The sequence below is a fragment of the Aptenodytes forsteri genome, unplaced genomic scaffold (genome assembly GCF_000699145.1).
Source record: "Aptenodytes forsteri isolate BGI_AS27 unplaced genomic scaffold, ASM69914v1 Scaffold72, whole genome shotgun sequence".
NCBI lineage: Eukaryota > Metazoa > Chordata > Aves > Sphenisciformes > Spheniscidae > Aptenodytes > Aptenodytes forsteri.
The window spans coordinates 2,429,372-2,445,668 of record NW_008796193.1 but is presented as its reverse complement, the minus strand read 5'-3'; the positions used below and the strand labels follow the sequence as shown (position 1 = coordinate 2,445,668).

The window sequence follows — 16,297 nt, the reverse complement described above, 5'->3', positions numbered from 1 at the left end:
TGCAGCTGAGGGCACACAATGGTCTAACTGGGCTGTATCTGATTACCTAGAACTATTAGACTGTAACTATTCTTGTTATAAACCTTTCCTAAAAAATAAACATAAGGTTCACTGTATTGTCTTGATGTCAGTCACTGCAGAGATGATGCTTTGTAACTGCATAATGTCAAGATAACAGCATATAATTAGAGAATGTCAATGGAATACAATGTTGTGACAGACTAATGGCTTCCTGTTGCAGCATAAATGCTAAGGCTGAGCATCAGTGTTTATAAAATAAACATGTCTGCTCTGTCTTAGTGTTTCCTTAGAAAGCTTGAGATTATTCTCCTGGTAACTGTTCTGCTACTGTGACTTTATTTTTAATACACAAAGTAATTAAAAATTTAAAACAAACTCAATCAGATGTGAACAGCTGACTGTGAGGCAGCTGACTGAGTGCAGTCAACGTAAGAGAGCAGATGCTGTGGACTCGTGCTGCAAGTCATCCTGAGCTTTTAAAAAATTTACACTCACTAATAAGTTAGTTCTAGGTTAAATGACTGATTACACGTTTGAATTAGATTTCCTGGCGAAGCTCATTAGGATTGCTAGATTTGGAGTTGCTTGTCTTTTAAATTCAAGAAAGAATAGGAAAAATATTAGTGAAAAATGCTGAAAATACACTTCTGCGTTGATCTAAATTGGTAGTGTCAAGAAGGTGGCCTAGAAGCCAGCTTCGACTCGCAAGAAGTCTTTCCTGCTTCTTATGATAGGTTGATGTGTTGTGCAATCCCAGCTCTCAATTTTATTTGTATATCCCTGTATTTGTGTGAAAGGGGATTTCCAGCTATGAGTGGAATAGAAATTGAAGTACTGTGACCTTACAGAATTTGCGTTGATCAGGGGCTTTGCTATGTGAACTGCTCATTTGTGTGAGTTAATTAGAGTATATATAAAGTACTTGATGTTTTAATAGCCGAATATTTTTGTATAGGTTTGCACAACCGTGAATGCAATTTATTCATACGGTTAACCATATTTAAGCATGTGGAAATTGCGTTGATGCATTCCTAAATGATGAGATAAATTAAGGCAGTGCTAGCAGTGATTCTGATATTATCAGTCTTTCTGTCTCACTTTGCTAAAGATTCAGTCTCTGTTTTCTCCTGACTACGTAGTACTGCGTTGTTGTGCCACCTGATGAAAAGCCCAGAGAAGGAGCAGTGCCTGTGGCACAGTAGATAAGCATTACAAATACAGAACAAATGGAGGTACAACAGAAACCTTAAACCTTGCAGCAGTCTATTATTTTAGATGTCAACCTCATCTTTTCTGGTACCATAGAATTTAAGATTCATGATTTCAGAGCCTTTTAAACAGTTGACAAGACTTTGATTTGAAGGTCACTTAAGTGCCTTTAAAACTTTTCTCATAGACTATATTCTTTGCTTGCCTCAGATATCTCTAAGGTATAGCAAGCCGCAGTGATGTTGCAGTAGCATGCGCATCTCCAGTAGTCCAAGGCCAATACACAAAAAAGTTCATCTGAAGCAAAAGACAAAGCCACTTAACATAGAATAAGTGTTGTTTATTGCCAAAAAAGAATCTCCGTGCAGTCCTTAAGCTTTACGTTCTAGATTTTATTGATGGGTTGTAGAAGTGAAGAAAAATCTTTTCCTTCCTTAGCTCTTCGAAGTCCAGGTTTGGATGTTACATCTCCACCAAACGTTGGTCTCCGGAGAAGTGGTCAGATTGAAGGGGTCCGGCAAATGCACCACAATGCTCCCCGAAGTCAAATGGCAACGGAGAGAGATCTCATGGCGTGGAGCAGGAGAGTAGTGGTGAATGAGCTTCCTCCAGGCATCAGCAAGTAAGATGCTAAGTGAGACAGGAAAAAAGATTAAATTGTGTAATGTTTCATGATTCTTCCATACACCTGTTATGAGTTTTAAAAAACGATTTTTCAGAAACGTGTTGGCTTTTGGGGGTGGGTTGGTTGGTTGGTTTGTTTTGAAATTCAGATATTAGGATTAGAGTGGTAGCCTCTGCTGGAGAGTTGAGAATAGTAATTCATTCTCTTCACAATTGAATCTTTCTTCAGTTGTTCACATACCACATTTTTCCTGAAGCTTTATTTAAAAAAAACACAAAAAATAATTCTAATACAGTTCAGTTTTCTTGAAAATAATTATGCATGCTCAACTAACAAATTTGCTTCCTTAACTTGTAATTCCAGGAGTGAAGTATGTGTGGATGCTGCTAGGAGGACTTGTGCGCAAATTTCTTATAGTCTTTCTTCAGTTGTTCACATACCACATTTTTCCTGAAGCTTTATTTAAAAAAAACACAAAAAATAATTCTAATACAGTTCAGTTTTCTTGAAAATAATTATGCATGCTCAACTAACAAATTTGCTTCCTTAACTTGTAATTCCAGGAGTGAAGTATGTGTGGATGCTGCTAGGAGGACTTGTGCGCAAATTTCTAGTAGCAAGGGAACCAGAAGTATTTTAATGTGTATATTAATGAAACTGTCAAGTTATATGATGATTTATTGAATAAAATGGATGTTTCCTATGTATAATTAGGGTCCAGGAAGAATGTCGAGCTGCCAAAGGTGAAATTGAAATTAATTTATACACTGTTGAAAAGAAGAGAAAGCCATCCCACACCTTACAACGGGTGAGTTAATTCAGTAGAAGAGAGAACCTGGGTGCGAAGCAGCTCTGAGAACTGAGCAAAAAAAAAGAGAAACAAAAAAACCCAAACCCAATTTTATTAAATGATTTAGAAGATCAATAGTACTAATTGTGTCTCTGGCTCTCTCCCTTCCTTCCGTAACTGTAATTTGTCTGTTTTCAGATTGTAGTATTTACAGTGGTAAATCTCTATCTGTAAGGCTTCAGTAGTGGGGAGAAGCTGGGAAAGGAAAAGAGCAGAGCCACATGGGATGTTCAGCTTGACTTGTAGAAATTAGGAGAAATATTAGAGGTGCCACACTTTTTTAAGTGGCTAGCTTTTCTCTTATCCAGAGACTGCAGGTATTTTTAGAAAAAATTGTATTTCTCCATAACTTCCTTTCTAAGGACTGCTACTTTAAAAAGTAGAATTGATATTGGACCAAAAAAAAAGTCTGCATGTGCACTGAAATGAACCACAGGTGTGTTAAAAATATCTTTTCTAATTCTAGATTTCTTAGTTGTCATTTGTAGATGTGGTACAATGTACAGTCACTTTAATGAGGGGGTTTTTAACTGTGTAATTCATTATTAAATCTCTAATCTTTTTCTTTTTGTCCCTCCTGTCCTGTGATAAAAGAACGATTACCAACCAGGAAGTGGAAGGTCTTTGAGAAGAAACCAACGCAAACGCCAGCATGCCTACCAAACACGCTCCACGATAGAACACAACCAGCAAGGAGCAAGTCAAAATGCACGCGCCCGGGAAGAATCAGACAGCTCCTCAGAGGTCTGATACATCAAGTGATTCTTTCAATAGGTTCCCTCTTCACAAGGAGCGTAATTTGACAACAGATGTGCTGAGAGCACTGTTACCATTAAGGCTCTGAGTTTCTCCACCTAGGAAGAAACTAGAAATCATTGGGTCATTTGGATTTGTGGTGTTAGTGTAGCAAGTTGATCTTCGAGAGAGAAGGATCATTTACCTCAATGCCAGTACAGTATTCAAAACTAGCTTAAAACAGGTTGTGTATTTTTGGAAATCTGAAACATTTTCAAGTAAATTTAACTGGGTTGTGTTAAACCACTTGGTATTTTGGGATTTCATACTGCACATATACCCTAGGTCACATTCGGCACTTTGATTTCATCTACGTCTGTAGACTGCTGTTGAAAGAGATTGAGTATCGGTATTAATCATTGATATTGGCAAGGGAAGAACTTAAAATATACCAGATTAAATATAACTTGTTCTCATTAAGGAAGCATGCAAAGTAAAAAGAGACTGAACGTTGTCACTTTGTAAATGCATTGAACATACAGAATAGCTATAAAGCTGGTCACTTGACGCTAAAATTTATTAATCAAACACTTAAATAAGAACTCATTCTATGGTTCTAATACCATTAAAATTCACATCTCTTTCTACAGAAATTATATAAGCATATAGTATAATATTAGTTAAGATACAGAAAGAAATCGTAGACTTACTTTAAGCTAAACCAGTCCTTAAATACAAAGCTTTCCTCAGGTGAGACAACTCATATAACTTGCTTGCAAACAAAAATGATACATTTTAAACTTGGCCCAAAAGTGAAGCCTTTTGTTTTTAATACAGGAAGATGAGACTGTTGGCACAAGTGATGCATCTATGGATGATCCTGTGGCAGCATGGCAAAGTGAAAGCAGTTCCAGGTAGCTTTGCTGCTCTCTTAATTGTCAATGTTAGTCGATCACATAATTTAAGTAAGACAGTTGATGTTGTGATACTGTGACTACAAGTCAGTGCAGATTTGTTACACCTTGTGACAGATGGAAGCAAAGTGTTTAGTACACTTAGCTAGTTTAAAACGGTAACCGACAAAATTTGTGGAGTCTGTGAACAAAGACTTTTATGTATTTGGGTGACTAAGTAATTGTAGAAGTTTTTATAACAGTATTCAACAGAAAACCACTGTGAAAAATTCCTAATTTTGAAGATTGACTTTTTTTTTCCCCAATTCTTCATGAAGCATCTTATATTGTATTTTTTGTGGGCTTTTTTTTTTCTTTTTGAAGTCAAGAACAATTTTGAAAGACCATTTGTAAGAAAATGTTGTCTTTAATTAAGAACTGCTTGAAAAAATCAATACCAGTTAGTCATATGCAATAGAAATACTGATAGAAGTGCATGCATATCTTCTGTTCATACTTCAGTGTTTCCTAATTTTTATGTTGTCAATATGTATTTGTGTACAATTTCTACAGTCTCTTTTCTTTTTTTTAATGTTATGCTTTTATGGCTGGAAGGGCCATGAGCTAATATAAATACTGTACATGTGTTATTTGGATATTGAAGAAGTCAGAACTGTATTTTTAGAAGAGCGCTCTAGTTTTCTAAATTTTTCATGCGTTTTGTCCAGTCAGGTCTTACGAAGTCAGTCTATGAATCAGTGAGATAATTAGTGTGAAAATAGGTATCGGCCATAACTGTAGTTTTACCGTGAGTTTGCAATTGATAAAATAATTTGCTGAAATACACAAACTAGATAGCACTTAGGTTTTCTTTAAATTCACATGAGAAGAAAATTTTGTGCTAATCCTGACATCTGTTCCACATAACCAGAAGAACAGGTTGAATGTTTGGACCTTCCACTCCATTGTGTGAAAACTGAAGTGCTGTTTTCTTTCTTACAACTTTTTATTATCTACAGTGATTCATCAAGTGAATATTCTGACTGGACAGCAGATGCTGGAATTAATCTCCAGCCTCCAAAGAGACAAACCAGGCAGGCAGCTCGGAAAATCTGTAGTAGTTCTGAAGATGAAAATATGAAGGGAACAAAAGGACTGGAGCCAAAACGAAGGAAACTTAAACAGCCTAGAAAAAAGGTCAGCATTTTTAATTTTTTAGGGTCTTTTTGACTTTATGAATATACATTTTTTTTGGACTGGTTGTTTTCAAAATAAAATTTTTGACAAACAAATATATAGTAAGAAAGATCCTATAGATAGCACAATAATTGTAATGCCAGAGTAATTTTTTTTTTGTTTTGGTGCTACGGTGACATAGATGTACTTCCATTTTCATGCAGGTAGTTCTCCATTACAGGTGGGATGTTTTCTCCTAGATTTATGCTCTTCACTGCAGTTAGATTTACTCCAAGGTGGTCTTGTAAAATTATAACGCATCTGTACTGTATCTACATTGCCAGATTTCTTTTTCCTAGTATTTTTTAAAGAAGACATTTAGAGTATTTCTAAGGAAAGAAATATAATCTCTTTGTTTATGAATGTTTTAATCTTCTATTATGTTTATAACAAACATGTCTTATTCCCTACTATTTATTTGAGGTTTTCGGAAGGTTGTCATTCCAGCATTTGCTTTGCCCTTATATCTAGTTATCTTCAGTAGGTGCTGTATCATCAGTTTTTCATATGTTCTGCCATAGTAATTACAGCTTGCATTCTAAACTTAATGTAATATATTTAAGAAACCAAGTGGACTGCTTTCGATGGAAGGTGAACCCAGTGAAGAATGGCTTGCCCCGCAGTGGATCTTGGATACTATACCCCGCCGCTCGCCTTTTGTCCCACAAATGGGAGATGAGGTAATGAGTGTAGCAATTCTGAAATTCCCACCTAGGCTGAGGTGGTTGTTTTGGTCAGGACTATTATATCTAGCAATATTTTCAGTGAATCGTGCTCAAGATAGACTGAGTTTTGATAACGGTTTTTTTTTTTCCTCAGGCAATCAGTTGTTTACAGATAGCTTGTCCTGTGTCTCTTTTTGTGCACATGTAACTTCTGAGTAGCAGGAAGAATTGATTGTGCATCTTCAGACAAACCTGCACACTTCTTAATGATCCCAAGTTTGAAAGCACATAGCAGGTGCCACTTTGGGGGCTGATGTAAATATTTTTAAGGAGAAGAGTGCTTTATAATGCAATAAAGAAGCATGCAATATGTTCTGAAAGGGATGATGCCTGACACGTCTGTGGAAATTTTAGAATAAACAGGAAGAGAACTATCAGTAAAATAAAATAAACTTTTTTTTGTTTCAATTTTCTTTTAAGATCATATACTTTAGGCAAGGCCATGAAGCTTATGTGCGGGCAGTAAGGAAAGCAAAAATTTACAGTATTAACATGCAAAAACAACCATGGAACAAAATGGAACTCAGGGTAAGTTAAACAAATACTTCAAAGAGCTGAATGTCTCTAATGTTAAATTGACATTATAAACCAGTATGAAAAATATGAAGAAGGCATTACTTTAAAATGTTAATACCAAAATTAAAATTGTAAATCTTAAAATTAGTGTTTTCATTAACACAAAGGCTTTATATCTCTTCAGTTCCTGATAATAGGAAACCACAAGGATATTAAAGAATGTGCAAGTTTATCTAGTGTGGTATTCTGATGGATTAAAAAATGTAGAATGTTAAATAAAAAAGTCAGAGTGAGAGTAGTTAAGCACTGGAACAGGTTGCCCAGAGGGAGCGTGGAATCTCCGTCCTTGACGACTTCTCAAAGCTCGACAGGGCAGGCTCTGAGTGGCCTGATCTAACTCAGACGTTAGCCCTGCTGTAAGCAGGGTTTTGGACTTGATGATTCTCAGGGGTCACTTTCAACCCAAATTACTTTACAACTCTGTTGGTTTTTTTTCTTAACACTAATTCATGCAGAACTCACCACTCAAAAGCTGTTTATAGTTCTATTGACACTCTACAATGACCTGAGCATCTAGGTTCTATTTATTGTTTCAAATGCTATGGTAAGAAGTAAGACGTCATGGTGTAAAGACCTAAGTGTATGCAAAAGCTCTGTTAAACAGTGGATCTAGCTAAACATGTAGTTGTCTATGTTCTTAAATTCTTGGCAGAGCAAGACAATATCTTGCAACATATTTTTACAAAATAAAAGTATTATGGATTGCTTGGGTAGATACTAGGTTTACATAGTTCTGTGGATTTTTCTTATCCTTTTGCTTTGAACCACTGAGTCCCTTAATACTTAATCCACAGTGTTGCCATATTTTTTTCTGCTTTACTCAGATTTCATATTGAAAGAAGAGCACATATATGTGCTAATATTCATATATGTGTGTGCCGGTGGTTCTATTAATGAAAATAATTGCTTTACTGGAAAAATATCCAGTTACTAGTCCAAGGTATTCGGTGATTCCAGCTGTAATCTTCAAAGGCATCATCAGTTTGTAAGGCAAAGGAAATAGTATTTCATTTAGGATAGCGGTCTTACCACCGGCTGACGTTTGACAGGATGTGAACATAAAGGCTATTGTTGAATTTCCGCTTTAAGAGGAAGAGTTTCCTTTTATTGCCCCTGTGTGTTGCTATGCAAGGGTGAGAGGCCCTGGGTTTAGTCAGGTATAACCTCTGGTGCCGTCAGTGTGGTCAGAACCAGAGTGGTATGTTCCTTAGAACCTTATTACAAAAGTTAAATAATTCGTGGGTATCCTGTTCACGAATCTACCAAGGGAATGAGCATCTTCTATCTTTTTCGTTTTTAAGGTGACTGTGATTAGTTTTTTTTAGTATTTGGAAAAGGAAACTTTTATGGGTGAAGTTACCTGGGCTGTAGAGTGGAAATATACTTGTTTTTTATTAATATGTTTGGTACTGGATGTTTTTGTTGTTAAAATAATACTGTTCCATGCTTATTGATAAATAGGAACAAGAATTTGTGAAGACTGTAGGAATTAAATATGAAGTTGGGCCTCCTACGCTCTGCTGCTTGAAGCTTGCATTCCTAGATCCAATCACAGGCAAAATGACAGGAGAATCATTTTCCATAAAGTAAGGAACTGAAATGCTGATGACATTCTTCAAGAGATGTTCTTGCAGTTTAGAAACTTCCCCCTCCTCCTTTCTTTTTTCTCTTGCAAGGCATGGTGGTGGCCTTAATTCGTTATTACGCCAAACTTGAAAACAAAATGCATGAAATGTTGTGTTTGGAGACTGTCTGTATTGTACGTGTGGAACTATGTTTGTGGGTAATAGAAGCAATTTTTTTTGTCTATTTCATGAAGGTACCATGATATGCCAGATGTTATTGACTTCCTTGTGCTGCATCAGTTTTATAATGAAGCCAAAGAAAGGAACTGGCAAATAGGTGACTATTTTTTTCCACTTCCATGTTTTGCAACATTTCTGCAGCTGCTTAATAGGATACGGTGTCTGTATTACATGATGTAAAGGACTACACCACACATGATATTATAGCAATCACTGGAAACTTTATTTGATGTTTGCTACAATTCCTGTAGCAGAAAAAAGAGAGAAATGAAAGAAACTGTTACAAGGCCTGTGATAGCAGAAGAATGTCCTGTTATATTGTAATTGGAGGCATGGAGCGGCTGTGACTAATTAACCAGAGATGTGAAAGTCCTCCCTGCAGGGGAAGGGCTTGATTCCTGTAGTGCAAAATGTAAGAATCGGAGTAGTGCGTTTATGAAAGATGAAATCGATTCTCCAAAAAGAAGTATTTAACAATTATTTGTGGTGTTCTTTTGCTGAATGCAGTCTTTTTCCTTATAGGGGATAGATTTCGCAGTATAATAGATGACGCTTGGTGGTTTGGAACTGTGGAGAGTCAGCAGCCTTTCCAGGCAGAATATCCTGATAGTTCCTTCCAGTGCTACTGTGTTCAGTAAGTATTTACGTAGCTGTGATGTATCACAGGTGTTTACATGCTCTGGGTCTCCTAGACCTTTAGATGCAACTTAAATGTGTACCTCAAGAACTAGGACCCTTTTTCCCATTTAAATACATAATAAGCCACTCTGTTTTTATTTATTTAATTATTGACTTACTCCTAACATAACACTTGTAGTGTAAACGGAAGTGCAGTGAATATATAGGAGATATGAGAGAAAAATGAGTTTGTAGCTAGTGACGTGTCTTGTTTCTAATAGGCATGACCTTTTTGTTTTAAGTCTGTTAGAGAAAAGGTGTATCGTTATATTCAGCTTTAACTTATGCATTTGAATATATTTTTTTTAATAGCTGGGACAATAATGAAAGAGAGAGGATGAGTCCATGGGACATGGAACCAATTCCAGAAGGAAGTAAGTGTGTGTTGAATTCATGTCCATATGCAAAGTAAATAGTTTTTTGCCACTGCTCGTACTTACTGTTGTTGAACTCTTCATATTTAGCTGCTTATCCGGAGGAGGTTGGTGCTGGAGTTCCTGTGACTCCAGATGAGCTGACAGCTCTTCTCTACAAACCCCAGGAAGGAGAATGGGGGGCCCATTCCAGAGATGAAGAATGTGAACGAGTAATCCGGGGGATTGAGCAACTTCTTTCCCTTGGTATGTTTGGAGGGAAAAGGTGGAAGGATTAAGAATATCAGCATGGTGGCACGTGACTGAAGAGTAGATAGGATGGAGTGTTGGGAGTTGGTGTGGAGTATTTGAAATGTGCTCAACTAAATCATTGAAAAGAGCCTTTTAAATTTCATATGGTGTCCTTTTCAGTTATACTCCCTTATTTCTGTGGCTTGACCTGCTTCCTTTCAACTTAATGGGGGTTCTCAGTGTGTCATATCTAAATATGAACGAGCAAAACGTTGAATTAAACCCCTCAAAAAACAACCAACAAGTCCTCACCAAACATCCTCACCAACAAATACCTCCTAACTAGTTTGTAGCACTTTAATAGCATGCTATGATTTAAATTCTGTCCTATATTTATACACAGGACATGTCTGTGTTCTTAGTTTTATGTTGTTTGTTGCAGTATTCCTGTTGTAAGTGCATATGCCATGTTGCTTTTTAGCAATACGGTTGGCTGCTGGCATGCAAATCTCAGATGCAATACTTAAACAAAAAATGCTTTTTCAAGAGTAGTTAACATGGTACAAGAGGAAGAATCCTACCCTTTGGGTAATGACATATCCAGCTGTAGATCTGTATTGCTTTTGCTGAATTCTTAGAAAGAAAACCCAGAAACCGTTATAAGGAATCTAGTTATCTTATAACTTCCCTTCTGGTACCTTCTGAGGCATCTAAATTATTTTGATCTTTTGTCTTTCAGACATTTCTAATCCCTTTGCTGTTCCGGTGGACCTTAGTGCCTATCCCATGTATTGCACTGTTGTTGCTTATCCAACTGACCTCACCACGATCAGGAGGAGACTTGAAAACAGGTTTTATAGGTCAGTTGAATTTTTATTTGTTTATAATCTACATTTACTATAGCCCCACCAAGGACAATATGTTTAGCTGAATACTGTGTAATGCCACTTCAGCAGTATATTTCTTCTGTGAGCCAACAGCATATGATCAGATTCTATTTGGCTTGGGCAAAGTGAGCCTTGCCGAATAATAATTTCGTTTGGCCACGTTGTTAAGGCAAAAGCTGGTATATCTGGATCTGGAGCGTCTGTTTTTTGTTTAACATACTGAGCCTTACTCTCTGGATGCGTTGCAGGCAGAGCATATTTGCCTCATCTGTATCTCTGCTGCCTTTGAACCAGATGCTTTGCTTGTATTGCGGTTGCCAGAAGTGGGCTAAATAGTGCTGTAAACTAGAAATCTCAGTTTTTCCAGTTAACTTGGGGATAAATAATGTCCTGCTCTTTTTTTTCCCTCTGAGGACCACTTTATCTCTAAGGTTTTCTCTAAGTGGGAGCAGTCAGCAGTCTCCTTCAATAGGTTTGTTTCCTCTTGTCGTTCCATTCACTGCTGATTTGAAGAGGGACTTTTTTTTTCCACAAAGCTGTCACAGCCTGGCACGTTGGGGCAGTCAGCAGTATGTGAACAGAAACCACTTACCTTGGTCTCTGGCAACCTGTTTCCCCTGGCCCTGGGTTACCCGACTCCTTTTTTTACTGAGGAATCCTACTGAACTCAGAAGGAAAATAATGTACACCTTCTTCTCCATCCTTTTCCTTTGGTGTTTTTTTTTTTTAGGAGAATCTCTGCACTGATGTGGGAGGTACGATACATTGAACATAATGCCAGGACTTTCAACGAGCCAGACAGTCCTATAGTCAAAGCAGCCAAAATTGTAACAGATGTCTTACTTCGCTTCATTGGGTAGGCATGTTTTTTACTTTATAGACCTGACATCTTGAGTTTCTGAGGTATTTAATTCTGTATTTTTGGCTTTTGTTATTGTCCTGCAGGGATCAGAGCTGTACTGATATATTAGAAATATATAACAAGGTGAAAGCAGAAGACCTGAGCAGTACTGATGAAGAAGAGGAGGTAAGACCATTAAGTCTGATCATCAGAACTTTTTGCCTTTTTTAAATTCAGCACCTGGAAGAAGTTTGAGTAAAGATTTTTGTTGAGTTTTTATTTTATGGGTAGTTGCACTGAGTTTTTGAGGTGAGCCTGTTTCGGCCATTTGTGTTGCTCACCTGGGGCAATAAGCTCCCTTAAGTAAGTAAAATGATTCTTGGAACTGCCTATCTTTAATCTTCGCTCAGTACACGACGTTTTGTTGTGTGAGGAAGTATTAGTAAGTAAGGGGAATATGAACTGGAGCTATTATTCAGTCTGCCGAACCAGAAAGACAACAGCTCTCCTAATGTCAGCGAGGCAGCAGAGCTGGTTTTCTTACGTAATTCCGTGTCATTTCCCATCAGTTGTACCGTGGAGTGAAATGACAGGTAGAAACCAGGTTAGATATCACTTCCTTTAACTTTTTCTCTCTCCTTACACCTTCTTCCCTTAAATGCAGTTTGTAAACATTTTGAAATGTGCTGTAGTTTCTGTTGCGAAGAAGTGACCTGTCATGACCTAAGTCACTTGGTTTTGTTTTACTTTTTCAGTGTTGCTTTCTAATACGTGAGCTAGTATAAGATTTAGTTAGGAGGTTTCTTCCCTCCTCCCTTCCCCAAGACATACTCCATTGTTGCAGTTTTGAAATACTTAAGTTAAACCTGATGCTGCTTGAACACCTATATGCTTATGGCTGGTGCTATTGTCTTGGGTTCGTATTGAAACTTGAAGTCGATACTACAATGTAATAATTTAATTACTTTTATAAAACTGAAGATATAATAAAGGCATCTATTTTCACAGACTATTAAAAGAGTATTTTGAAGAAAATTAGGGTTTTCCATGACTTAAATAGCAGACCCTCCTTTCCCAACTCGACCTTCTTGTGCCAGCTGTAAATCTCATCTGTTCTGTGTCACGCAGTGATCAAAAGTGTCCAAAATCGCTACTATAGTGCCTTCCTTTCTCTCCAGCCTTTCAAAGAGCTGGTTTATAATATGTTTTGGTTTATAATATGTTTTAAAATAAGAAAGAGATTACTTTCAGATTCTTTGTAGGAAGTTTCCTGTCCTCTCAAAATTACTTATTTTTAATTACTGGTAGAAAGCTATGTGCAAAGGAGTTTTTGTTGTAATTTCTAAATCCAGATTCTGAAGAGAATATTACATACAGTTGATGTAAGTAAGGCACTACGTGAAACCTGAATAAACTCAGGGCAGGTGCTCAGGGCATGAACGTTTAGGCAGGGGAATACAACTCTGCAGGACTAGGACTTTGCTGAGTCTTAAGGACTGAAAAGAAGTCTTTTTTTTTTTTTTTTTTTTTAAGTTATTTAAGTTCAATTTTTTTTTAAGTTACATAAGTTCTAGTTTGGAGCTAGTTTCTGTTTTGCTTGAACCATTCACTGCATTTGAGTAGTTTAAAATTGTGTGTGTTGGCTGTTTGGCTTTAAACCCTGTTTCCATTGCTGAGGGTGCATACGAGCACGCCTGTGTGTAATCATTACCTTTGCCTTTAGGTGGCAGAAGTAGATGTAGATTCAGACGCTCCGGGAACTTCCTCTGGAAAAAGACGGGTGAGTAAACATTTCTGCTTGGTCTAGCTTGTGAAGGGAGATAGACCAGGTACTGAAACACTCGTTTGGGTCTGGAATTGCTTAAATTTGTCGTAACCTATAGTCTGTAGGACAGTGTGAATTCAGTTGCATGTGTATGTAAGCGTTGGCAGACTAAGGAAGTTACTGTGTGGGAAAATGTCCTTAAATGCTGAAGAATCTTTTTTTTAATTTGATTTGAAAGACTCAGTTTTCAATCAAAATTGGATGAAAGCTGACAAAAACAGCAAACATGGATCTGAAATATCGCATAGTTCTCACGGATTTCAGTGTTTATATATTACCAGAAAAAAGCATATTTCTGGAATTTGCATACTGCATATTGTTGTGCCATCAGCTATGCTTTAATCTTACTGCAATTCTGTTTTTAACTGTGGAAATCTGCTTTGAACCATAACACTAGTAAATTAATAGGAAGTTAAAGTGAAAAATCTGAATATTCTGAAAAATGATGAAATACATCTGTTTCCCTGCAGGTAAGACGACGAATAAAAAGACAGCCCATGAAAGCGAGTCCTGATGCTTGGAAAGAGCAATGCAAGCAGTTGTTAAACCTGATTTATGAAAGAGAGGACTCAGAGCCTTTTAGACAGCCAGTTGATCTCTTCTCCTATCCTGTAAGTATAACTTCCATATTCAAAATTAAAAAAGCCTGTTGTTCATCCTTTGGCAAAACATCCATGCTGGGCATGTTTCTAACCTCTCCCTTTCTGAGCTGGAACGCACCAAGTTCTGTGCACTGAGGTTTTCAGAGAATTACCTGCAGTAACTCTCAAGTAGAAACAATTACTTGAGAGCCACTGTTGCGGATGAACACTTAGGTGTTTTTATTGCTGTAGGATTTGTCAGCCTTTATTATTTTCTTGTGTATTCTTACAGGATTATCGGGATATTGTAGACACTCCTATGGACTTCAGCACTGTGAAAGAAACCTTGGAAGCAGGAAACTACACTAGTCCCTTGGAATTCTACAAAGATATTCGTTTAATATTCTGCAATTCTAAAGCTTACACTCCTAATAAAAAGTCTCGAGTAAGTAATAAATTTTAATCCCTCCTTTACAAAGACCCTGGCCCTACATGGTGAATACAGTGCATGAAATAAGGTCTGTATCTGGAGAGCAAAGCACTGCATTGTGAAATAAAAATAAGTAGTATTGGTCAATTCTGGGACCTATGGTTATAAATTTGCTTTGCTCTGCTCATGCAGATCACTTCTGAATTTCATTTTCATCTGAACTTTCTGAACTGAAAGCTTCTGAGAAATTGTATGGTTACTGTTGCAACTATTTCTTTGAATATCTGTAGCAGAAAACTGATCACCAGTTGCTTTTATTTTTTCAGTAATTTATTGCTGGAAACAAGCCTATCAGCTTGGTAACTGCATATATATAGAGAGTAGGATCTTTTTTTAATCTACTGTTAATACAAGTATTATGCCATATTTCTACTGAGAGCATTATGATAATTTTTTTCTAGTTTACTTAGTATACTTGGCAAGAGTTTCGCACAGTGTTGCCTGTGTTTCTTAGGTGCTAATCTTGCTTTTTTCTGCGTGCAGCAACAGGAATCTCCTTAGGCAGAAAAAATTTATTGGATTGGAGCCCTAAACAGGATATGGCAAGAGGGGAAGGGGAGATCAGAATGTTAGAATGTAAATATTTTTATATGAGCTAGGTAAAATGACTGATCAGAATGTTAGAATGTAAATATTTTTGTATGAGCTAGGTAAAATGACTAAGTGTATGACTGATCACGTAAACATGGCTATGTTTGATATGCGTTCCTGTGCAGTACGTTGCCTGTCAGCTTTTCCTAAGCTGCTACATGATCAAACGATTCTAAAGTTTTCAAATGTTTTAATGATATATTATGCTCAAAAAATCACAAGTTGGCTTGAGGACACAGATGCCATTTTTACCACTGTTGATGCAAAACAGAATCTGAGTGGTTGATGTCTTCATAATATAAAAGTAGACAGAATTTTGACCGTGTTTCCAGACACTAAATTGTAATGACATTATTATTATAAGGGAAAGCTGCACGTTCAATAAGATGCTTAAGTTGTGACAGAATCACATCTCTGAAACACGTCATTCAGCTTAGGTAAGAGTGCTGGTCATGAAGTTGCCTAATATTTCTTGTGTAGAAACAGGAGTACTTATAAACTTAAGAAATGCATGCCATTTGGGACTAGACTGAGATACTATTACTTAAAGCACAATAATACATAGAATTTAACATTACTGTAACATTTTCATGTGGCACCTAACATGGTGTGACACAAGATTTCATTGTGCTAGGCGTTGTCAAGCAGGAGAAGGAGCAGAGTGTGCTGCAAAGAGCTTTCAGTGCACGTGTAAACGGTGCTGGAGGGGAGGAAGCAGGAGGTTGTGCGACCTTACTCATCACTTGAGGAGTAATAGTCGTAGCTCATCAGTGGAATAACAACTACTGTGCTTTGTGTAAGCAGGACGGTGAGAGTAAGCTTGAAGTAGGATGATGCTGTGGGAGAGGGGAACTCCAGCCGAGTGTTAGTGAGCGTGAGAGAAAGCACGAAGTTGCCATCACTGGAGGTAGATTGAACTCTTGGTGTTGAATAAGGGCTGAAAGGTGGGCTGCGGGTAAGCTCTGAAGATAAAGATCGGTAACTTTTGCTCACTTTATTAGAAAGGAAGTCTGTAGAGGATTGCAAGAAGACAGGTGATTTGAGGGTGTTTTATGCGTGCTTGATATCAGAGTAAACGTGGCGAGTTATTTACTGCTGCACACTCCCTGGGACCTTCCCTGTGT

At 37.3% G+C, this 16,297-nt stretch overlaps 1 protein-coding gene across 1 annotated transcript in view; it reads left to right on the top strand.

Moving 5' to 3' along the window:
- The window catches only part of BRWD3 (bromodomain and WD repeat domain containing 3), a 54,471-nt gene that overhangs the window by 27,371 nt on the left and 10,803 nt on the right, over window positions 1-16,297 (top strand). The window contains exons 15-32 of the mRNA XM_009288005.2: window positions 1,669-1,852; window positions 2,570-2,663; window positions 3,300-3,449; window positions 4,278-4,354; window positions 5,353-5,530; window positions 6,133-6,249; window positions 6,715-6,822; window positions 8,332-8,456; window positions 8,690-8,772; window positions 9,198-9,309; window positions 9,666-9,727; window positions 9,818-9,973; window positions 10,698-10,818; window positions 11,576-11,701; window positions 11,791-11,872; window positions 13,410-13,466; window positions 13,982-14,122; window positions 14,385-14,537. Of these exons, the coding sequence (XP_009286280.1) occupies window positions 1,669-1,852; window positions 2,570-2,663; window positions 3,300-3,449; window positions 4,278-4,354; window positions 5,353-5,530; window positions 6,133-6,249; window positions 6,715-6,822; window positions 8,332-8,456; window positions 8,690-8,772; window positions 9,198-9,309; window positions 9,666-9,727; window positions 9,818-9,973; window positions 10,698-10,818; window positions 11,576-11,701; window positions 11,791-11,872; window positions 13,410-13,466; window positions 13,982-14,122; window positions 14,385-14,537 (2,126 nt within the window). The remainder of the gene's footprint in view (window positions 1-1,668; window positions 1,853-2,569; window positions 2,664-3,299; window positions 3,450-4,277; window positions 4,355-5,352; window positions 5,531-6,132; window positions 6,250-6,714; window positions 6,823-8,331; window positions 8,457-8,689; window positions 8,773-9,197; window positions 9,310-9,665; window positions 9,728-9,817; window positions 9,974-10,697; window positions 10,819-11,575; window positions 11,702-11,790; window positions 11,873-13,409; window positions 13,467-13,981; window positions 14,123-14,384; window positions 14,538-16,297) is intronic.